The sequence below is a fragment of the Lissotriton helveticus genome, chromosome 10, assembly GCF_964261635.1.
Source record: "Lissotriton helveticus chromosome 10, aLisHel1.1, whole genome shotgun sequence".
Classification (NCBI taxonomy): domain Eukaryota; kingdom Metazoa; phylum Chordata; class Amphibia; order Caudata; family Salamandridae; genus Lissotriton; species Lissotriton helveticus.
This window is the reverse complement of record NC_136071.1, coordinates 199,879,383-199,904,214: the sequence shown is the minus strand read 5'-3', so window position 1 is coordinate 199,904,214 and position 24,832 is coordinate 199,879,383. Positions and strand designations below refer to the sequence as shown.

At 43.5% G+C, this 24,832-nt stretch overlaps 1 protein-coding gene across 6 annotated transcripts in view; it reads right to left on the bottom strand.

Annotated features, from left to right (window-relative positions):
* The window catches only part of EEF2K (eukaryotic elongation factor 2 kinase), a 192,893-nt gene that overhangs the window by 105,835 nt on the left and 62,226 nt on the right, over window positions 1-24,832 (bottom strand). For all 6 annotated transcript variants that reach the window (XM_078665123.1, XM_078665122.1, XM_078665124.1 and 3 more), the window contains one exon: window positions 8,506-8,677. In XM_078665123.1, the coding sequence (XP_078521249.1) occupies window positions 8,506-8,677 (172 nt within the window). The remainder of the gene's footprint in view (window positions 1-8,505; window positions 8,678-24,832) is intronic.

Here is a 24,832-nt window from a genome sequence, read left to right as displayed (position 1 = left end):
GTATCACTACACTGTATTTGATTCATAGTTATGTTGACACACTGATTTGTTGCCCCTTCTGTGTAGAACGTGACTGTAAAAAAAAAAAGATAAGTGCACAGGACCAAGGTTTTTTTAGGTACCTGCCATTTGCATTGCCAAAGGCTGAGGGTGAATGATACTAAGGATGTGTTGATTCCACCTCATGGCTCGTTCCTCCACCACCCTACAGTTCCTGCCTCTTTAGCTCACTCTAGCAGGTTGTTTTTCATCCCCAGCTATCTCACTTTGCACGGTCTACTTATCTTTTCCCGTCTTTCTCCATTTGCAGCCTTTCTCACTCTTGCTGCAAGTATAAGGCAAACTTTGATGATGAGAAGTAACATTTCTCAAAAATTAGCTCTCACCGCTTGTAACCGCTGGCGCACATTATGCACTGCTTCTGTGCTGCAGCGGGGTGAAATCTAAAGTGCATTGAAACTAGAGGTGGGTGAGCCACTGAGAGCTCGATCCAGGCTCAAGGCAGCTGCCTGGAGCTGGCCCAGCTCGAGGCCCTCTGGAACCCTCGAGCCCAAAACAAGCCAAGCTTCCATTGGGCTCCTGCCTGCCGCACATGGTTCTATCTAATGTGCCAAGAATTAAAGAAAAGACATTAACCTTTCATTTAAAACAAGGGGTGAACGAGATGCCATTTCGTATCTGAATGACAAAATGCAGTGAGAAAACCTGTGATTGTTCCCGGCTTTCCGGATTGAACTAATTGTGTGATTCCAGGCAAATATTTTATTTCCCTGTACTTCCTTTTTTTCCTTGTTGCACTTGAAAGCACTTTGAAATGGGTGAGTTCGGGGTGCATGCTATAAGAGCATCTCTCTTGTGTGAGATTTAAATAGAATATAATGTTGCTCAGCGAAAAAACATAGGCCACATATGGGGTCACATGACAACTGAATTGACTCAATTCACTGATGGCCTTCTTGTCATGGCAGAAGGTTGGGGCACGTACTTTTAAGTCCATTTTTAAAAACTGTCACTTTTAATAAATGCTTCTCAATGCAGCAATGTTATCGAGTGAACTAACTTGAAAAGATTCTGCATTTTAAAGAAATACATTTTTAGGGGGATTTTGAAGTGTTTTGTAAGGTGTTTGTTGCACAGTTTACGTGTCAAACGTTTTAGGAGCTCGGCTTGTGCATGGGCTATTAACGCCCAGGCAGATCCTCGGCTTGGCTCTGCACTCCCTGTTACTTTACCGGCTCCCACACCTCTGCTTGAAACTTTGGAGAAACATCTGGGGTAGACATAGGTTGCTTTAGCTGAATGACACTGCCACTTTCTGGAAGCGTTGCCTCCTCTAGGAGAGATGGGAAATAGGATTATAGTTAAGAGTCTAAATAAAAACAGTTTTAATGGGGGGTGGGCTACAGCCAGGACCAGTGGAATTATGTGGTTGTGCGGCTGCTGCGTTTTTCGCATAATTATAGATTTGCTGCATTTGCCACACAATCCACCATCTTCTGCATAATCTGAAGACCCCCTGGCAAAAAAATATGTTTCTAGGTCAAACGGCTTAAAAGTTACTAAAAATGTAGCTGCACGTGTTTACGCACAGTGAAAGGCCCTTTGCAAAGATTAACTGTTCATCTTCTACTGCTATATTTGGTTATTAAATGAGGTGCAGCCAATGCCCGGACAGTGTTAATAAGTGTAAGTATGACGCAATAATGAAGTAATAATACACCATGCTGCATTATGCCGCAAAATTTGTTTTTTCTTCTTGCCGCATAATGTACTTAACACCGCCGCATAATTTGGCCCTTCCCTGCCACATAATTCCAGTGGCCCGGACTAAAGGGAGGGTTTATTAATGTGAATGAGGAAGTACGGATCAGGGTACAAAGAACCTGATTTAGAGTTTCGCAGAGCACTCCGCAGAAAACGTCCTCGCCATCCCGACACACACTAACTACTCTGTCCACCAAACTCCAAGTCAGCCCCCAGGCTCTGATGAACGAAGAAGTTGGGATGTGGTATAAGCACGTGGTAGTGGCATTCAGCGAGTTTACGAGTCTGACAGGGAGAGGGGTCACTAGCTTAAATATAGCGTTATAATGCGCAAGTGGTTATTTTGTCTCGGCCTAAGGGTGCATTTCTTGGAGAGGAGTTCCCAGAGGAGCACAAAATGAAAAAACAGCGGAGTCCGTGAAAAAGTCTTCTAATCTGACTACTGTGAAAATGTAAACATATGCTGCACGCACGATTTCACTCCGCTGCTAAAACGAGAGCTGACAGCGTCTTTCCGGTTTCTAAAACAGCCTGGCGACTAATAACAGAGGCCAAATGGTTACAGAAAACTGCTGAATAACAGATCCCGGAGGGCTTCTCTGGTGTATGGGGGAGTGTCTTTTTAGGGAATTCTGTTCTTTATATAAAGTGTACGTGACTGGTTGCACATCAGCTTAAAAGTAACGGAAAGTGCATAAAAATATATTTTTCACGATTTTTACAGAGATTTCCATTTAGACCCTTGTTGCATTTCAAAATGAGTTTCCCCACCTCTCCTCTTTTCTGTTTTATTATTTACTGGGGTTAGGCCCTTGACACTCAGATGACCGTAATAACCTCACCTCACGGTTTTGGTATGCGTTATGAATGATTGCCTCACAAATATCTTATGATAACCCTAGTACAGTATTACTCTATGTATGTTTCTTTTGAAAAACAATAAAAATATTTTGAACAAAAAAGCATTGGATTATTTTATTAGATAAAAAGTTTTTTTATTTGCCGTGCTTGGGATAATTTTGGTAAAGGAATAATTAAAGTTTAAATATTGGTATATGAAAAATTGATGCCATTAAAGTTGTTTCATGAAATGAATACACCTTGTAAAAAGAGTTTAGTGTACGTCGGCTCAGAAGCAATATTTGAGCAGTGACAGTGAGTGAACATACAGTACTCCTGCGGCGTGAGGAAGTGTCCGGTTGCATCTGGCGCGGGCCGCACTCAAGCCCCCTCTGGTCGGATGCGCAGCGCGCGGGCAGATGCTGTGAGGCAGGTCACGTGGCAGCCTCCGCCATTCTGTCCTGCCGGAGAGGCACGTTCCGCGCGAGCTGCTGTTCCAAATGTAAACAGGGGCGTGCACAATGCATAGACTCGCGTACTCCCACGTGACAGAGGTATAAAAAGCCCGGAGCAATCACTCAGCAAAATGTCCACAAAAGGATATATGTTAAGCGCTGTTTACTTCTTTCCCAGAGCGTCTTTGAGAAATGCGAGACGTTTCATAAATCCTAGCTATAGAACGAAGGAGTGGTGTGGCACGCTGAACTTTATGTACAACACGTTTAGAAACCAGAACACTGGCTTCGCAGGAACAAGCGAGGCAGTGATGGAAGTAAATATTCATTGATTTGTGTTGTTTTATTCTGTGGTATTCCACACCTATATGGATATGCGAGGGCTGGGTGGGGTTTTTTAGTACACTTTTCTTCAAGGCTTTAACTGGGCCGGGTCCTGCCGGTGCTCAGCACCGGCAATTCTGAACAGCAGTTGATGAGACCGATCCCCATCGGGCTCTCCATTTTTGCCCTCACCTTCAGGGTGGGAAAAAAAATCTTAACTCTGCAGCAGTACCGCCCTTCACTGCCTCGGATGTAACTTCAAAGAGACTCGTTATAGTTCTTTCACAGCCTCATCATGTCAGAACCGAATCATTTTCAATATTCTATAGAACGAAACCATAGTTGTTGCTTATTTATCATATGCAACTAACAACTATTGACAAAGCCAATAGTTCTGCCTTGTTGTTCGTGACATTGTTCTTGTATTCTACATCTGGATGCAATGGCAGAAGCAGCACAATACCAGTTGGGCAGCACACTATGCAAAGCACAGATTTGGAGGCATGGCTGGCGAATATCAATTGCAGTTGAAACCCGCCCCCCACTCTACCAGCGTTATTTTCACACCTGGATGGAATTACCAATAGTAATCGTGCAATTATTGCGAGTATTCCCCTGAAAGTCCCATAAGAAATTAGTGGTACCACAGGAATGTCACAGCTGATCCCTGTGGTAAATCCATATTTTCGGCGCATTTACCCCCGGAGATTTTACCAAAGTCTTCACCCTCGCCTTTCAGCCAAGTTGGGGGGTTATGTTTATCCCCTAACTTGACCCTTAGTGGCCTTGTCACAAACACAACATTCAGTTTGTCCTTCTTTTTCACCAACAATTTGCATGCAGTGATTTTTTTAGCTGATATATGTTACGAATAACATCTCAACTCTCAGAATGAAATTAGCTTAACGCTAAAACCGGCTAAATGTGTCACACACGACATTGGTACACTTGGAGGGAGCTACGTTTACAGCCTCATTCACAAAGGTTTTCGTGGTCCTGCTTTTGCGTTTGTCATTAAAAAAAATAGGTTCACAAATCCTATATGCATGTTTCCGGTAAACTTACTCCTGCAGGGGATCAAATTTCTCTTCAGCACACCAAAAGGCGAAGCACGACCTATATCCAGACTAAACAGTCTTAGTCCAGGGGCGAGAAACTGACAAGATTTTGTCCACCACCTCCACAGACAGATCAAGGATTCTGGTTTCCCCGCTGAATCTCCAGGTGTGTATGGTGTAGGCTCTGAAGGTTCAGATGCACCAATCAAACACACAAAAGGGATGGGAGGATTGCTTGCATTATGTCTAACCACTGCCAATCGCTCGGGGTAGCATCCCAACCCATTGTTCTTTTGCTCACCCTCAACTCAGTTTGGACCTAGCTGCATGCAAATTAGTCATGACCTTGTGTTTCACTAACGACAAAAAATGTGGGGACAGCCTTCCCAACTGTATGGCCCGGTCTAGTAAAATATGCGTCCTGCCGATAGACAACATCCAGCCTTCCAAATCCAAAAGGACCTGCAGAAGGTAAAGCATCTTTAGTTTACCGTTCGCAAAGGAATGAGGTCCCTAGGGATAGCAGGGCAATGCCCTCCACTGTCCCGACGGAGTACCCTTCGTCCACCACAATCTACATCAGGCTCCTGAATCCCAACCAGTGGACTACAATAGCAAAGGTTTACACTCCACCGTCTATGGTCAAAGTGTGTCCATCAATTCCTTCATGTATCAATTGCGGATTGAAACTTATGGCAAAACAATATAGAGTTCCCCAGTAGTGCACTGGTGTGCATTTGTATTCTACAGCGTCTCTATTAGTGGTTATTATTGTGTTTGTTACAACTGGACAAAGCACATATAGGACCTCAGATTTTCTTTGGTGCTCAGGATCCTCTGGACAGAGAACTCATCAATGGCTGTTCTTTCGTTGCTCTTTATCTAAAGGCATTCCTAGTGACCCTTAGAGGACATTTATCTGTGGGGTTCATACATTCCTTTTCTCTGTGCTTAGGCCTGTGTGCTCAAACAGTGCACCCCCAGCCACCATTTTGTGCTCACAAGCCAGTGAGGCCAGCCCCCCTGCCTCCCCCCCTCCCCCCACCCCGCCAGCAACAGGGATTTTCTACATCAGAGGGTGCTTCTGTGAGCTGCTTAAACTGTATTTACTGGTGCCTGTGCACTTCGTTTTTTGGCCAGCAGGGGGAGTAAAGCTTTATTCAAACAGTATTGTTAGATTTCGAGTTAGTGAAGCCTTTACCTGTTGAAGTCCAAAGTTGTGGATTGAGCCTGTCTGTCTCCTAGGAGATTCTGAACAGGAGCAAGCAGCTTCCAACTCCCTGGCCAGCAAACCTTGTCTGAGGTTGCTGGGACCTTATATGGTGTGCTAGTGGTTGGCACATGTGTACTCTGATTGGTGGTTGTATCTGGTGTTTCTATTGGGTTAGGGTTAATGTCCTCATTGGTTGGGTATGTGAGGCTTCAGATTGGTTTCTCGGTCTGTGATTCAATCATTGCAGGGTTGGGACTAGGGCTAGGGTTAGGATTTCTATTGGAAGTAGGGACTAGGGTTTCCTGTGTTATTGGTTGTTGGGAGTAGGGTGGGACTAGTGCTAGGGTTAAACCTTTAATTGGAAGTAGCTATTTAGGGCTTCTGGTGTGATTGGTTGTTCGACCAGTTGTGGGACTAAGAGTAGGGTTAGGCTTTCTATCGGAAGTAGGGACTAGGTCTACCTGTACCATTGGCTGCTTGGAATTGTGTTGGGACTAGTGGTAGGGCTAAGGCATTTATTGGATGTTGAGAGCAGGGTTTTTTTTTAACTGATTGGGTGCTTGGACTAGGGCTAAGATTGGCTGTAAGGTCCTGGTCTCCTATTGGTTCTAGATGTTAGGGCTAGTGTTGTGATTGGATGGTGTTAGGGCTAGTGTTCCCATTGGCTGAAGAGGTCACCTGATTACTAGGGCTACAAGAAAGGCCAGGCTTAGGGCGTCTCTGCCCGGGCGTCGAGGCTAAGGGTGGAGAGGACAAGGGTAGTTGCCTGTTTGGGCCTGTTAAGGGTGGAGAGGACAAGGGTAGTTGCCTGTTTGGGCCTGTTAAGGGTGGAGAGGACAAGGGTAGTTGCCTGTTTGGGCCTGTTTGAGACTGGTTGGGACTAGGGCCAGAAATGCTGCCCTCTGACTCCTTCCCACTGAAACTCCTTTTTACTCATCCATACGCCTCTTCCTACTGCTAAGACTTATAAAAAATAAAATAATCCTTCACTCTTTTATCCCTCCACTATCATTTTTCAATCAAAATTAACAGACTAACATGTTCACTTCTCAAATTCCATATTCCACTATACTAATAACTGAATAACATATCTACTACTCAAATTACCTCATATTTATACTATACTAATTTTCAACAGAATTCCTTTATGGGTTCCGGAGTGGCGTGCTACTCGCCAGAAAAGCGCTTCAACACCCATCAGGGGTAACAAGTGCTATATGAATGCTAATCTTTCTTACCCTTTTATCTATCCGCTATCCTTCTCACTCCAAGTAACAGACTAATATCCACCACTGAAATTACCTCATATTTCACCATATTAATTCACCACTAATCCTTTATAGGCTCCCTGAATAGCATGCGTCAACAAGCGAGCGATAAATAAATACAAACCTTTATCCTACTCTATCCTTCTGCTATAATTCCAAATCCGAATAACTGACTAACCTATCTACCACTTAAAATGTACTTGCATGTTTCACTATACTAATTCAACACTAATCCTCTGTGGGTCCCGGAGTAGCGTGCTACCCGCCGAAAAAGCGCTTCGACGCCTCGTCAGGGGTAGTAAGCGCTATATAAATGCAATTACAATACAATACAATACATAAATCATCCAAAGGACACCCTTATCCCATCTGTGTTTTTTCAGTCTCATTTGTTGGACCATAACAGCAAACGAGATAGAATCAAGATGCATTAATAGTAACATGTATTCATGTGGCAAATATTTAGATATTTTTGTAAAAATTGAGTGTGTCCCATAATATTAAAATATGAATAATAATAATAATAATCTAACTAATGAATAATAATGAACTTGAGGCATTTCTGTACAAACCAAAGCCCAGTCCGGCTGTATGTGAGAGAACTGTATTCAGAAATATTGTTTGACAGTTATTTTGATACTAAGTATCGTTTACAAAAATATTGTACCTTGGGTATAGATTTTATATTATTAACAACATGGGGGCCTTATTTATAGTCCATTACATTTAGAACTTGATACAATATTCTGGTATCACAAATTTCCTGATGGTGTGAAATCAAAACCACTTGCCCGCACACGAATAAAGCCTCTTTCCAATCAGATTGCTTCCTAGTGAATTTGACAACATGCACCACACTTCAGTCATGTGTATTCACAGGGACCAGTACTTACGAGTCCTCTTTCATTCCAGGCTATCTGCAGCACAGGGGTTATCTTTTGTTTTGCAAACACTTCCTTCATGCATGGCAGCTCCATTTACCACAGTGCTTGGCAAATATCAACTTTCACCACCACACCCCCTTTTATGTCTAAAGGTAACTGTATAAAGTGCAATCGAATAGTACTAAGCTGCTAACCTGCTAGCAAAAGCTTTGCTTTGGAATAATTTATTTAGATGTACAATGGATTATTCGCTATTTTAGGGACAGGAGTTAGAGAAAATAATCCCTTGAAACCTAGAATTGTGACTATTTAATATATTAAAAGTACTGTATTGTGTCTGTCTTTATGTGGTTGTTATTTCCTTAAACATCTGGTTTGATTGTTCATGTTTTATGAATTTGAATTGTTTATTTTCCTGTAGCGTGAAGTATTATTTGTTTTAGTAGAAATATTGATTTTATTTGATTGAATCTCCTTTAACATATTTTCGATTTTTTTATAAATACATTTCACTCTGCTTTACTGTGTTTCCTACTATTTTGGTGCATGGTTCAGATGTCTGGGCATTCCCTTAGCATTAACCAAAACACAAAGACAATGCAAACAGATTTCCTTTTCAATTTACACTTGTACAACAAGTGTTCAACAAGTCGACCTGAAACAGATGCATCTGTTTCTGATAAGTTGGTGGGAGTTTACCTGCTTTGGTGGTTTGTGCCTGTTAAATTCCTCTCCCCACAGCTTTGCTTCCATTTGAAGCCGCACATCCTCGAAGTACACATCGCGGTCCACGGTCTCTATGTATCGCTTTGCTACATAGTTCGAGGCTCCTTTCCACACGTGACTGTGAGAGAAGTTTGAGAGCTTTTTCCTGGAATAAGAAAAAGAACAGGTTGTACACAAACATTTAAAGAAGGGTTCACTCTAATCCCGTAACATTTTGGAAACATTCCACGATCAGTTGATCTTAAATAGGAAAACAAACAACCATACTTTAAGCTTCGAGAGCAAGTGCACTTCACTCATCTGTACAAAGAGAATTAGAAAAACAATCACCTGATCAAAAAGATTTTCCTCCACAGCCTCAATAATGCAGCAAAGCACAGGAGACATTATATTACAGACTCCCAATCGAGCACAACACAGTCACTACCAAAACACAAGTTAACCCCTTAACTGCAGCCCCCCCAATCCCTGGAGTGCTGAGCCCTTTTTAGGTCTCGCCTAGCGACGCAGCACATGCGCTGCTCGCCTTGTCGAGATCTATTGTTGTGGGTTTTGCGTCCGAAGGGGGACAGGAGATGTGCACTTGGCCGGACAGCCGATGTGCACACTCACGGCGTCTCTTTCAGCTTGCGCCCGGACAGCAGATGTGCACACTCACGGCACGTTCTGATGTGTACTATAGGGGACAGGAGATGTGCACTTGGCCGGACAGCCGTTGTGCACGCTCACGGCGTCTCTTCCAGCTTGCGCCCGGACAGCTGATGTACACGCTCACGGCGTGTCTTCTCTGGTGCACGCCTGTGCCTACGTGGAGCTTCTGAGCACACCCAGCGCCTGGTGTCCCCTTGCTGCTGCAAAGCGCTATTCACCCGCAAGGTTGGGTACACCCCCTAGGTCCAAAACAGCAAAGAGCGCCCCCAAGATTTCAGTATCAGGCCAGTCTGGAGTTGCATGAATTAACCCCCATCTTCGCCCCTTCCCCCATCCTGCTAGTGGCACTGTTGTTATGGAAAACGCGCTGGAATTGTCAATCACGGGCAGAAGACACTGTCCGATGCCTCTGTTGATGGAAGTCTCGTTTCTGCCCAGCGTGCATTTTGTGGTAGCTCTATGTGAGAAGCAGTAATGGTGGTACCTTATTTGAATGAGGGAACAAATGAATATATAGTGCCTTGTGCAGATTTCAATCTCTCTCGCAACTTTTTTTTAACACTTAGTGTGCAGTTGTTAACTTTTAATTATGTGTTGCTACTTTTTGAAATGGGTACATTTTGATGGGTTAAGTGCAATTTTTTTGTATGATATATTTATTTGGTCAGGAAAGCTGCGCGTAAAGTTTGCTACTATTCTGTTTATTTCTTATCTTTGTAGCTGCGCTGTTTGCTCCGGGGAAGCCAATGAAACATCCTCACACTCAAACTGCACCTTGCATGGCTGATATTTGGAGAGCGACAGAGCAGGTCTAGTTACTGTTGCCTGTGTTTTCTTCCCTAGAGAGCGCGCTCATTGACATATTTGCGTTATGATAACACACTAAGTGCATAAGTGATTTAATAATTGGCTTGCTTGTGAAATACAGTTGTGAAAATGTGTATAGGTTTTATGATGTGTATATGCGTATAGTGGACATGCCGCCAACTTCAGACCCTGAAGTGGCCAGAATATAAATATTTGCACAACTGTCATAGAAGTTTGGACTGATTTTTACACCAACTGACCAGTGCAAGAACGGCACTCTTATCGACCAGCCGGTGCATAAACACATGTGTTTGCTTCTGACCATGGATGCAGGCGTTTTTAAAGTGGCAAACCCGTGCCAATTCGTTAGTGCGCACACTGGTCAGTGCAAATAGCGGTACACCATTTATTCGGCACTGGCGCATTTATGCAACACTCATAACCTTTTTTATTTTTTTGCCACTTGTTAATGTAGAGCAGGGGTCTCCAAACCGAGGGCCGGATCCATGCCAGATCCTCGAGGGCCGGATCCATGCCAGATTTTTGGGATATCCCCATTGAAATACATGTAGTAATTTAAAAAATCCGGCATAGATCCGGCCCTCCAGGACCGGTTTGGAGACCCCTGATGTAGAGGAAAGATATTTAGCTCTCCAACATGTCGCTTTGCAACTACATCTTAAGAACTCTTTGGATCTTTGTCAAAATACTTTCTCTTTCCCAGTCAATGAGTATATATGACTCGCTTGTGAGAATTATCCAAATGCACATATGACCAGCTGTATAAGTAACATTTTTGCTGTAATCTTGTAGATAGTTTGTATTTAATTGAGGTGAATTCTGGACAGTGTTTTTTTATTAGATGAACAGGCATTTGGTTGGGTACTTTGCTGACATAGAAAGTAATAACATTCACAGAGTTGATACTAGCTTTTCATGCAGAACTAGACTTGTTGATTAAAGTTATTGTCGAGAAGTGGGCAGGGCAGTCACTTTTTTACAACAGAGGCAGCTTGTTTAATGGCTTAAATGTTTACTTGTGTAGAATTCTGCTGCTTTTTTTACCACACCTCTTCCCTACTCCAACTACCACTTATTGTAACGGCCCTAAGATCACTACACTGGCTGCCCATCCAGGAGAGAGTACACTTCAAAACCCTTTGCACCACCCATAAAATCCTTCATGGCAAGGGGCCCCACATCCTAAAAAATCTGATCAGACCTCACATAGCCTCCAGAAACCTGCGCTCTGCACACTTACACCTAGCCTACATACCTAGGATCAAAAAGGCCCGCACAGGGGGTGCCCCTTCTCCTATAACGCCCCCAAGCTGTGGAATTCTCTGCCCCTGACCTTGCGCGCCGAACCCAACCTTCTTGCTTTCCGTAGGCTCCTGAAAACTTAGCTTTTTCCATAATCCCTCACTTTCATTCCGCTAGCTCACTCACTAGCGCTGGGACGCTCACGGGCAGCCATGCGCTTTATAAATCCTCCTTTCATTTCATTTCATTTCAAGTTCAGATATTTAGCGGTTACTACCCTGACGAGGTGTTAAGGCGCTTTTATAGGGTAGAGGGTGGAGGTAATGTACACCCCCTACCACCATCAAGAACTAAGGCAGGAACCCCCACCCAACTCCGCACACCAGCCCAAGCACCAGCACGTCCTTGTGGAGAGCGCGTGTTTGCACGTCCATGCGCTGTGAACCGGGGGCCATATCTGGAAGTTGGCCCCTTTTCACCGCCATGCAGTGGCCCATAAGGAGACGGAAGGCTTCCTCGTCGTGCCTCCCGTCTGAACACGTTCACTTCAGGTAACCTGTGGAGCAGAGCGTGACCTGGCGTGTTTTCTCAGAGGCAGAAACTGCACCCTTGCAGTGACAGGAGGCATGAACAAAATCATTGTCCGAGAAAGAGCACGACATGCTTGACCGGTTTTTAACTTGTAAAAAAAAAAAAAGCATTTGCAATAGGTCTCGCATTTTACAAACGTAACCAATTAGTATTGTAAATGATAATGCTTTTTATTATTACAGGTTTTTTAAACACATCAATAAAAGGTATTGCCATTTACAATGTCAATAGCTCAAATTCTCGCAATTGCGAGACCTATAGCATTGCAAATGCTTGTTGGCTATTTGGGGTAGTTTGCGCTTAGGGCTCCGTATGTTTTTGCCCCACATGAAGTATCCACACCAGATTTGTATACTTTTTTCCAACATCCTGGGGATTCTAAACGTACCCAGGGTTTGTGGGTTCACCTAGAGCAGTGATACTCGGCCCGGGGGCCACTTGTGATCCTCTTGTCCTTTGCATGCAGCCTCCCTGGTGAACAGCAGCACGAGCTGTTGGATAGTTGCTTAACATTAATAATCAGAAAAAATGATAACAGGCAAGCATTTATTAACCTGCAAATAATAGCTTGTCAGTTTACTTGAAAATGTTTTAGATTCTACACAATCCCTAACCCACCCAGACCTCCTACCGCCACCGCCACCCTGCTGGCATCAGTGTGGCCCTTGGTCACACCACAGACCATACTTTGTGGCCCTGGGGCAAATGTTTGAGAGTACCCATGCCCTAGAGAGTACCGATAAAATAGGTAAAATATAGCTACATTTTGAGTTTTGGGGGGAAATATAGGAAAAATGTGCTCTGGATCAAAGTGTTTGTTTTTTCCCCTGTAAATGGCATCAACAAACGTTCTGCTGTGCTGAAGTCACCATCTTCCCAGCTTTCAGGAACATGCAGCACTGAATAAAAAACTAACTTTGTACCATGGTTTTGGCATTTTTCAAAGAGGTGGCCCATTTCTCCTATTTTTTGTGCTCCCAACCTACTTCCAGTTTGTGATGGAAACTAGTGTAAAACCCATGGGTGAACCAGAAAAGCTAGACACTTCTGAAAAGTAGACAACATTCTGAATTTAGCAAGGGGTCATATGTTCAGATCCCTCAAGGTTTTCTCAAAGAAACAAACAGTTGAAATAAAGAAATATAATCAAAATTAGTATGAAAAACTGCCATTTGTGACTACTTTTTCATCTGTAACGTTTTGTCATAATGGCCGATTTGCAAAAGCAATATACCATTATGTCCGCTAGACCCTTCAGGTTGTGGGACATAAAAAGGGTTTGTAGGCTCTCCAAGAACCTAAGGTACCCAGAGCCGACAACTGAGCTGCACTGTACAGTTTTTCATTGTGTACCTAGTATGGTGAAATATGTAAAGTGAAAAACGAGTATTAGGGAAACCTAAGTATTTCCAAAATGGTCACAAGACATGGAATTTAAGAGCAGGGGTTATTTGTACATCTCTGAATTTGTGGGTACCCGTACTGCCAAATAATTTAGATGGCTATTTTCAAAATGTTTTCTTTCTTACACACTGGCTTACATTTGGAAGGCACAAATGCAGCAAAATCTAATTGGTAATAACAAATGCTCTACTAGCCCATGCTCCCACACGTCTGCCGATGGTACCTCGCTTGTGTGGGTAGACCTAATTCCCGCAACAGGAAATAGGCCAAAACATAACATGGACGCATCATATTTTTTCACTGAAAATTGACCCTTTTTCTTTTGCAAAGTGGGTAGCCGTGGAGTTTAGACCCTAGTTCAGCCGACATCTAAGGAAACCTAGCAAACTTGCACATTTTTAAGAACTAGACACTCGGGGGAATCCAGGGTGGGTGAATTGCGCGGCTCTCACTAGGTTTTTTTTAGCCCAAATCCCTTGCAGACCTCAAACTTTGACAAAAAATACAAATCCCATTTTCCTCACATTTCTGTCATGTTAAGTTCTGGAATCTGCAGGGAACCACAAACTTCCTTCCAACCAGCATTCCCCCAAATCTAACTATAAAAACTGTACCTCAATTGTGTGGGTAGGCCTAGTGCCCACAACAGGAAATGGCCCAAAACACAACATCCATCCATCCATCAATTTTTCCACTCAAAACTGGCCTTTTTTTAGCTGTGGATTTTAAGCCCCAGCTTAGCTGGCACCTAGGTAAACTTAGCAACCACGATTATTTTTGAAGACTACACACCTGCAAGAATCCTGTGTGCCTCTCACCAGTTTTTCTTTACCCAGAATCCCTTGCAAACTTCAAACTTTTACTAACCAAACACCTTTTCCTCACATTTCTAATGATGGAAAGTTCTGGAATCTGCAGAAAGCCACATACTTCTTTCCACCCAGTATTCTCCTAAGTCTCTCAATTAAAAATGGTAACTCACTTGTGTGGGCAGGCCTAGTGACCAAGACCGGAAACAGCCAAAAATGCAACATGGATACATCACATTTTTTCCAATCTAAACTGATCCTATTTTTGCAACGTGGATAGCTGTGGATTTTGCACACTGGCTCACCCGGCACCTAAGAAAACCCAGCACATGAGGGAATCCAGATTGGGGTAACTTGCATGGCCCTTACCAGGTAATTTTACCCAGAAGCCTTGGCAAACGTCAAACTTTGGTAAAGAAAACACATTTTCTTCACATTTCTGTGTGCTGAAAGTTCTGGAGTCTACAGGGAGCCACATATTTCCTACCACTGTGAGTTCCTAATTGCCCCCTAATAAGAACGATACCCCACTTTTGTGGGTGGGCCTGGAGACCATGACACAAAAAGGCCCTAAAGCGCTACATTGAGAGATAAGCAATCGGCGTAGCTGCAGTATTTGGGGCCGTACTGTGGTGCCAGCCACGCAACCCTAAGAGTTGTAGAAAGTTTTGAAAACTAGACAACTAGGGGATTCCACAGTGATGTGCCTTGCATGGATCCCATGAGGCTTTCGTATCCACAATGCCCTGCACACCTCAAACTATGCCAGAAACCATATATTTTCCTTACATTTCTGTGATGGAAACATCTGGAATCCACACTAATCCACAAAAATCCTATCACCCAGCGATACCTCCCTTGTGTAGGTAAAAACGCTGCCCCACTTGTGAGGCTGGGACTACTGCCCACAAAAGGAATGGATACAACCAAAGTCAAACTAACCCCTCACCCATAACACCTTAATCCTACCTATATCTCCATAACCCCTTAAACTTCCCCATTCCTTTACACCATTAACTCCATTGCCCTAACCCAGTTACCTCTAAGTCCTTACCCATAACCATTTACCCTTAATGTTAGCCATAATACATTACTTGTAACCCCCTACATTTCCTCCTTTACCGTTTCACCTTAAACCCTTAACCTCTATCCCTTATACTTTACCCCAACCCCTTCCTCTTAACAACTTATCGTCAACTCCCTTATCCTAAGCTTACCACATTCCTCTTACCCCTAACCCCTTACCTTTATACCCTTTACCCTCTTACATTTGTCCCTTTTTGGTACCCTTAACCCTATAACCTCACTCCCTGACCTTTGCTAAACATACTCTAACACCTACCCTTTTACTCCTTACCTGTAACCCCATATCCTTACCATTATGCCCTTAATCTTACAATAACAGAATTATTTTTACCCCTTATCCATAACCCCTATCCCCTTTTACTTAGGCCCCTTACACCTTTACGTCAACCCTTTACCTCCATCCCAACACTATCCTTATAAAATATTATCCACATAATATTTACTTATATTTTCATTATATTACTTACAATGATATGGCAAACGATGGGATGGTCTACGATGAAACTGTAGTCCATGAGGATATCCCCCAAGGAAATGATATGACACTGAAATGATTGAGAACAAATGGCATGTTCCTGTGCTTGTATGCCAACAACTATTCAACCATGCTGGGAACTCTGCCAAGCCAGAATTGAACAACCAGTGCTTAATTTGTGCCTGTGTTTTCCGGTGCTCAGCACTGGCACTTATTGCGTAACACTGCCAAATATTTAAAGCAATCCATCACATTGTGACACTGTCAGTCTATTTCATTAAAAAAACAAATAAACAAAGTGTTTAGCAACTAAATATACAAGTAAAAGTAATAATACAAGGGTGCTTAGGCCATTCTAAAGCTTTAGATTACTAGTAGAGTTCAAATTGTAACTTTTGTAGCACTGTAATGTGTTGCAGGGTGTTCTTCCTAGGGTGCACTACACCAGCTTAATTTGAGCAGGGGTGCTCTATCTAAAATAAGGAAACACGTGTGAGATGCAGTCGGTGAAGTTGGTACTGGTATTTGGCAGCGCTGGCTTGGATCTGAAGTGGAATAGGGATCAGTGCCTTCCTGAGAAATGTTTTGGGCCCTGGCACTTATTATTTTACAAATTAAGCACCACATGACAACTTTTTAAACATGTTCAACACTCTACTTGCTTCAGTATTATGCAAAAAGTTTCTAATGCCAACCTTGGGGCTGGTATCGCTGAACTACTACTTGCAGAAACCACGTTCACTGATTTATGGGGCTGCCAACTCATGCCTCTCAAAAGCAATCATTGTGGCTCAGAGAGTGGGTGTGTGAACCTTCTAGCTAGAAGGCTTCTTGGATGGAGTAAGATTAAGTGATGTATTCCAGAACGACGGATGCCTTAGCAGTCCACTTGTAATTTTTCCTTAGGCCTCTATCAGACCCATATAAAGGAAATGTAGTCAATGAGATAAAAGAGAAAGAGGCAGATACCATCTACCCAATAACAGACACGCAGACACTTATACCAGCATTGTGACCTTATGGAGTGCTTTGTAGACAACTGCATGACTGCAAGGTCATAGTAGTGGGGTTTAGACAAGCTGGAGCCTCAGGAACTAAGATTCTAAGCTCAGCTGTGCAAGGGCAAACCAGAGAATGTTCACTTCTTTCTTGTAATGTAGAACCCTCTCTTGAGATAGATGAAAGATACGGTCTTGGACAAAGAGATAATATTTGAAGACAACATCTGATCAGTCTAGCTTGGTGAAATCATTACTGTGTACAAAGGCTGAGCTACATGTTCTTACTGATGACTTTTTAAGGTGAGAATAAAGGGAAAAAGCCTATGGAACTCACATAAACTAATTTAAAAAATGCACCCCTCCTAAGTTGGTTACATAAGGAAATGAAGTATGGCCGAAAAGTTGATTTTCAGATCCACGGCGTACGAAAAGACAAGCACAGTAAAGTACCCTGTCTTTGCTAAACTCCACGTTCTCCACCCCTGAAAGGATAATAATGGCTAGGGAGGTGTCCTGGCTTACTGCCAGCTCCTGGTCAAATAACTGCATACTCGGGTATAACCCAGCCGTGTCAGCAAAAAACAAAAATAGCACAACCCTGACTTAGCAGGAGATATGGCTTCTGGCCAAATGTTCATCTCAAGATTGACAACATTACGGACAACTAACCTGTTTTGTAATAACCCCTAAGGCAAGCATCTGAAACATGATCTCCCATGTTTTGAAAAGACTACAGCCATTGTAAGAGCAGATGATCAACAAAGGCATCAGTTAGGGGACCTATTAAGGGATTGAGGCTTTCTACTACTGATGTCCATCGGCACGACCTACTATGGATCCTGGACAACTGGGTACACATTCAGCACTTGACTCTCAGGAAAAGCGTGGTCCGAGAAGTCCAAGCCTCCCTCGGGGAGAGGTAAATTCAGGGAGTGAACACAGACTCACAACTCAAAATATGTGCAGCAATAAATTACTGTCCAGCCAAATTCTCACTTTTATGAAAAAGAGAAGTTTTTCTATTCTACTAATAACCTTAAAAAGAGAAATCCAACATTCACACACAGCTACAGAATCCCCCTGAGGGCAGGGCTCAATGTCTCACAGGCTGTTCACCGTTTCCCAGTCCCTCTTTGCTTTAGTGATCATGGTTATTCCCATTTGACTTTAGGCAACATTTAGGGAATTCTCCATATAATGTGGTTCAAGGGATGACCCAGACCAGTGATGTTTTATTTACGGATGTTTATTCAAGCATAAACATACAAGGCAATGTTTTAGTTTAGAATCTGTGCGGATCACGTAAGGGCTTATCTTTCAGAACAGATTCCATGGGGTTGGCCCGTCTTAAGTCTTCTTTAATCTGTACTGGTCTTCCAGAAATGCCCTTGGAAAAACATAGACAGGGAGAGACATTCATTATCAGACTTTCGTCAAGCCTCAATATACCGCCACCACACCGAAATGTGACAAGATATGTGAAAAAGGTTTTGGGGTCGGTGAGTGCCTAGACACAGTACTATTGTGAAGGGAAAAAGAAGATGGAGAATATTTCTCGTCCTTACACACTCATACAATTCGATTCCCCTACCACCATGCTTAATGAGGGTATGAATCCTTTGTGCTCCCCTTGTTTCCCATCCAGTGCTCCATTGCTAGGTCAGGGTAGAAAACGCCCGATGTGCCATGGCGCATTGGCCTTCCCCAGCCTTTAAAACACTACTAGATAGCCGCCCGTTAGTGCCCAGTGCCCAGTAAACCACATGGTGAAAACCCCCCTTTGGTACCCGCCTGAGACCTTGACTCTATCCTCAAGTCACGGTGGTCTCGTTCAAGTCGCCTTTCCCTAAGGTCTGTTGTACAGCGTCTGCCTCTCCCGATGGTTGCAGCCGCTCTTGCCGATAGAATGGAATATTTTCCTGTCTCGTAGCCTCTTGGAGCTCCGGCAGTCCATCCAACTCGCTCTGGGTAGTGTCCTCTTTTCCTGGCCTCTCAATCTCGACTCTCGAATTCCCGCAGTTTTCCTCCTGAAGCATTCATTGTCCGGCGTCCTCCTCATCCTGTGCCGCTTCCTCCTCCGCTTCCTGGTCGCCATCACTCTCTGCTGGGATGGTCGGCCTGTAAGCATACCCGGAGGGCTCCAGAGGTGTGAGTTGCTCAACCACTAGAACTTTTGCTTGTTTTTGTCCTATATCCGGTCAGGGTCTTTTCTGTGTTTCTTGTTGGGCACATGATCACACCCTACTAGTAGTCAGAGTCCACACGGACTCTGTATCAAAGGCAAAACTGTTCCAGCGCCACTGTGCACTCTAGCAAGCAAGCAAGCTCCCCAGGGACCGACTGGCCCAAATTCTGTCTTACCAGCAGCTTCTGGAGTTCCTAGGCGTCCCCCTCTCTGTGGGCACCAAAGCGGCAGAGGCTGGTTCAGGTGAGTTCACTGCACGTGGCCCAGCTAGACTGCACTTGATGATCCCCGAGTTTCTCACTCACAGTTGCGCACCAGCAGAGATAATAGGTTTCTCGCATCTCCTCCTGGGAGGGTAAGTCTTTGATAAGTAGGCCTCACTCCAGTGACACAGGTTAAAGAGGATTTGTTCACTCCTACTGATCACTACACAATGCTGCCACCAACGCACTTGTGCTGCTTAACTACTGTTAAAGGCTGTAACCTTTCACCACTATGAGGGTAGCGCTTTGGGCACCCTTCCAAGTCCAACAAGACCGCAATCTGTGAGACAGTCCTATGTCATGATGCACACGCATGATTCAAGTTTACCAATGATAACAAAGACAGCATAGGGATCCAGAGATCAGTATAGTTGGGGAGTCAGGGCAGGGGTGCGTATCCATTACCAGGCAGAGAACTTTTCCGTCCCAACAATAACAAATGCATGGGAAGTACATTAGAGTCATACACAAAAGAGGAAGAAGCCAGAAGGAGTGAACAGAGGACTATTGTTGTAAACTAGTTCCTCATGCAGTTCACCGTAAGTACTTGAGAGGTGGAAAGATACAGTCAAACAGCCAAATGCACTAGAATTCACTAGGCTGAGCCAGATGTGAATGAAAGAGACTAAAAGAGACTGGCTCGATAGTTGAAAGGGGTGGATACCAATCTCACAATATGTATACTGTTACCAAAAGGACAGCTTGACAGCTGCGCTGTCAAATCTCAGATCTAAAAAATGACAGCGCAGGCTTCGTCACAGTCTATAAGCCACAGCAGAAATGTGCTATGATGTTCTTTGGGATCTGCCGCTGAAGCAGATACTTTCTTGCAAATCCTAGGTGGAGGGTATACTTGAGGAAACTAGGAGTTCACTGTTGAGTGTTACCAAGATGTCCTGGTAAAATGGTCCCATTTCCCCAACTTTGGGTGAATGGATTTGGAAATTGTGTTTCTAAAATACATTTCGTGTTTGCCTCTGGGTTTTATTCTCTCCATAGTTCAGACTAGAAAACAAGTATTAGTTTTGGCCCAAGCTTTCTGCTGCACATCGCTCATCACTGTTCTTGGCACAGCTTCTCCAAACAACAACAGCGAGGTTAAGTCATGAAGATGTTTTTACTTCCCGCATTCATAACAGTGCCATATGGTGTGGTGTAGACATAACAACAAGGTCTGAACTGGTACTTTGATCTTTGAAATATCTTGCTGTACTTGGAGCACCGCAAATAGGAGTAATTAAATAAACAATTGCTGTAGTGAGATTTCTGTAGAACAAAGTATTCTGCTTGCAGCGTGACAATGCAGGTCACAAGTGTCAGTGCTTAATTTGAGCTGGTTGTTGCTGGTGGTGAGCTTCAGCTCTTTTTTTTTAAGGGACCGGGGTGAATTTTTGATCATCAGACTTTGACCAAGCAGAAGAAACAGAAAGGAGTGAGATAAAGAAGCGGGAAGAGTAGAGCAGAGGGGAAAAGAGGCATAAGGAGCAAGGCAGGGCAGGCCTTTTTATTCCGCCAGGCATTTCCCCAGTGGGCTGGAGCCATTGGAAGCTGGTTTTGAAAGCCCAGGGCAGCTTCTGGTGCCTCGGTCCCTTTTCCCAGCGCCCCAGGGTAACTGCAACAGGTGCTGGGAGGCTTTAGGAAGGAGAGGAAGAAAGGGGTGGAAGATGGAGGAGAGAAAGCAATCAGAGACCGAGAAGATTTAGAGCAGAGAAGGAGAGACATAGAATGGATGGAAAGAGAGAGATCGCTAGAGGAGATGAATGGAAGGGGCTATTTGAGCATTTTTTGCCAGAGCTGCTTTTGGTTCACCAGTTTGGCCCTGATGAGGTGGAATCAGTACTAGACAGCCTTGGCATATAAACATAGGGGCCCACGCCCCAGCTAATTATAGTAGTAATAATAGCAGAAGTTGTTTGTGTTGTTATTGTTAACAATTAACTATTGGGTATACTGACCGAAGTAAAGTTTGGGGCCATTAGCCTGCTCTCACATGGTGATATCCAGCCCACTCTACAGGCCAAGAGGTTATGCAGCTCCTCATAGCCTTCTGTACGTTTGGTCCCTGGACTCTGTTCCGCAGATTAAAAGATCTTGGTTTCCAAAAGTGTTGCGAACTGGATTCTATAATTATTTTATAACAACTTCCAGATCGTAAAATGTGAGTTTTTTTCTTCCCTCACTTGAAGAGTACCATAGGGTTCCCTCTTATCACGCGATGTTTTGAAAATGTATCTGCCCAACTCATCACCTTTGTTCGTTAGTTAATCTGACAGGACTTAAAGGCAAGATTAAAAGATCCGGCTTTTGTCCTGGGTATTAACACTCATGTTGATTTCCTCACTGTACCAGTTGCCAAGAACTGCTTTACCTCAGTTGGGCGGAACCTGCCCTCCACCCATTTCTAGAACTGGCAGAGCTCTGGTAGTCAAGGCCTCCAACATCCTGCTTGGATTATTAGCCTACTTTTATCACTCTACTCTTAGGTTAAACAATCACACTTAAGTGGATCTGCCAGAATGTCACACTTCGCATTATAGAATTTTGGAGGAACCCTCCGCTTAGCAGGGGCGGCCGGCACAGCTTGCGGGTGGGGGCTGTTTAAAAAAAAAAAAAAAACCCTTACCTTACTGCCGCTGTTTGGTCTCGTGTCTTCTCTCCTGCTCACCTGTGTCCGACTCCAGGTCGGAACAGGATCCCACCCCTAAGCCAATCACAACGCTCCAAAGGAGTGTTGTGATTGGTCTGAGCGCCGTAACGTGGAGCTCAGCCAGGGGCTGGAGGGGTGGACATGTTCTCCATGCAGGCTGTAATGCAGCCTGCATGGAGAACAGGGGAATGCGCATGACTGTTTTGGGCAGCCTGAGAGGGCCGACCAAATAGTCATTGTGCACAGGAATGTTCTACCACTCCTCCCCTGCAGCTCCACCCCACCCCCCGCGCACTGCCACAGTAGGAGGAAAAAATTAAATGATAACATTCAGTTATTATTATTTTATTTTTTTCCTTTCTTTGCTGCTCCTGGCAGTGGGGGCGACGCTCCTCCGCCTAAGCGGAGGAGCTGCAACTGCAGCTTAGTAGGACTTAAGTTGCTAAATTGGCTTCAGGTGAAGTACGAGGTCACTTACAGGTCACCAGGCATTAGGTGACTCAATAGAGTTATTGTTTCTTATTTCACTTTTAAGATCCTAAGATTCACCCAACCGCAGCGCATGTTCTGTTGTTCGCCGCTAAATGTCGTCTATAAACGGGTGGTGGTAAAGTGCTCCGTTCCCTGTGCTACTAAGTAAGTAAGTAAGCAATAGTTTATTAGCATAGTTAATTAAAACCATTGCAATTCATCCTTAAAAACACTAAGATGCACATAATACATTTTATCAGTTGAATAAAATTACTTTCACATAAAATATGTAGTCTAAATTTAAAAATCCTAACAAAAGTTCGTGAAAAATTAATATATGTAGTAAGAGTAAAAATAATATTCATGTTGTTCTAAATGTCCTCTGTAGTTTATGCGAGGTAACGAATTCCAGTGTTCTCTTTATTTCCGTCATCCTTAGTGTCAATCTTTATAGGCTGCCAGTAAGGGATTCTGCTTTGATTAGTAACCTCTAAAAGCATGACGGAGGGTCAGTTTTCTGCATCTTTGTTTCAACCTTCATCAAGTACTTCATCAGACTGCAGTTCAACTGTGGGTCATTGGGTGCAAAGCAGGCAAGGACTGCCTGTCTTCGTGAGCGTATTCCACGCTGGATAAAATGATGTTTCAACAACTGTTTCCGTTCCACCAACAACTTCTCACAGGAGCACAGCAGATGTTCCATATCTTCCGGCGCCTTACCGCATAAACGACAGAGGGTACCCCCATTGACCCTCAGCCACTGCGGGAGATGGCATGCGCAAGGTAACGTGCCCCGTCTGTATTTGAGGAACTTCAGTTTTATATAACGTGTGTACCCGAGGTCAAGATAACTCTGCTGGCCTTGCTTAGAATAGGAGTTCAGGATAATCCACCCATGTGACCTCTTTGCAACACACGCTTTGTCTTCAATCCATGAGAGGTGTTTTATTGTTTTCTTTACTAATTTTTTAATCGTAGTATGATAAGTAGGGGTGTTCCACAGCTCCTGTAACCCCAGATTCACTAGGCTGTCTTTCAAATATCTGGTGATGCCGGATTCAATTCTAATTCTGCCCATAAGTAGCTATTTAGGGTTCTTTTGTTTGCCTTCCGGACTTTATCCCAAGTAATTACGTATGCGCCTTGTCTTGCCAGGGACTGTTTCTGTACTCCAAATTCCAGCCTAAGTTGGGCCGGAGAGGTTTGTTTTGGCAAACTGAATATAGTTCTATATGCCGCTGCCACAGTTCTGTCTAGAGTCGCCGCATCCCTTCCTCCCTGTACTTCACTCCCATAAGTGATCGTGGGCAGCAGTTTAGCTCTTATAACTTGTGCCAGAGGCAGAAGAGATGGACTAACAAGTTTGCTATTTAGTTTTTTTAGAGAAGTTGATATCGCAATGCCTTTTCCTCTAATGCTTGCTTTCTGAATTGAAAACTGGCCGCTGTTGTCGATTTTGACTCCCAGGTACTTATACACTGTTGTGTCTTCGATGCGGTTTTTGTTCCAAAACCAGCCATAGTTCGTTTTTCCTTTTTTATTAATTGACATAGTTTGTGTCTTCTGTAGATTTATCGTCAGTTGGTTACCATCTGAGTACAACCGAGTTGCATCCACAAGATTTTGCAGTCCTATTTTTGTTTGACTGATTAACACTATGTCGTCCGCATATAGTAATGATGGTAGTATTTGGCCTCCTAGTTTTGGTGCATGGGAATTACAATTATTTAGAGTCGGGGGTAGATCTCCTAGGAACAAGTTAAAAAGGGTTGGAGCCAAAACGCCTCCCTGTTTTAGGCCCTTGTTGGTTGAGATGCGTCTGGACAAAAGAGATCCATCACCAAGTTTCACCTGTATCCATGTGTCACTATGCAGGTTAAACAGTAGGTCTAGCAAGGGTCTCGGGATCCCCCATTTATTCAATTTGGACCACCGTTCCCTGTGCTACTAAAACTTGTATGTTTTTCTCTACATCTTACAACACCAGATTATTTTGAACCTTCAGGAAAATGATTAATTCTTCATTCCAAAGAAGGAGATCTCCTCACCTGTGTTTTTGTTTAACTAATACATTTGGGGAGCTTCTTCAGGGGATCCATTTTAATTTACACACCTGAAAACATTTATATGTGATCGAATAGACCAGGATCATTGTGTCCCTGGTGGTATAGAGTAATCTAGTAGCCTTAGTGCTTGTTGATGGTAAGTGCTCGCTCTACCACAGTAAAAAGAAACTTGGCGATATATATCTTCCTCGTTTCCTTGGTAAATCTGGTAATTGTTCACTTTCAGCAGTTGAATAAACGCACCGCTTATAAAAGCAAGACTACGGAGGCCTGTCTACCTCAGCATAAAATATAGCTTCAGTCTGAGTAACTTTACCACAGTGTTCTAAATATTTTAGACAGTGGTATACTTAGAACTCTTCATTCTGACACATTGCTTTTTTATATGCATTATTTTGTATTTTATAACACTTCTAAAATTCTTCTTTGGCAAAAAAGCAATAACTAATTGCTATCCAATTCACAGAAGACCATTGTGATAAGAGTAACCACGTGGGTAAGACTAGTGTTTAGATCCTAAAATATATTCTTTCTATCACGGCAGATACAAGTGTCTTAACAAAAGAGTCTATACAAAAGAA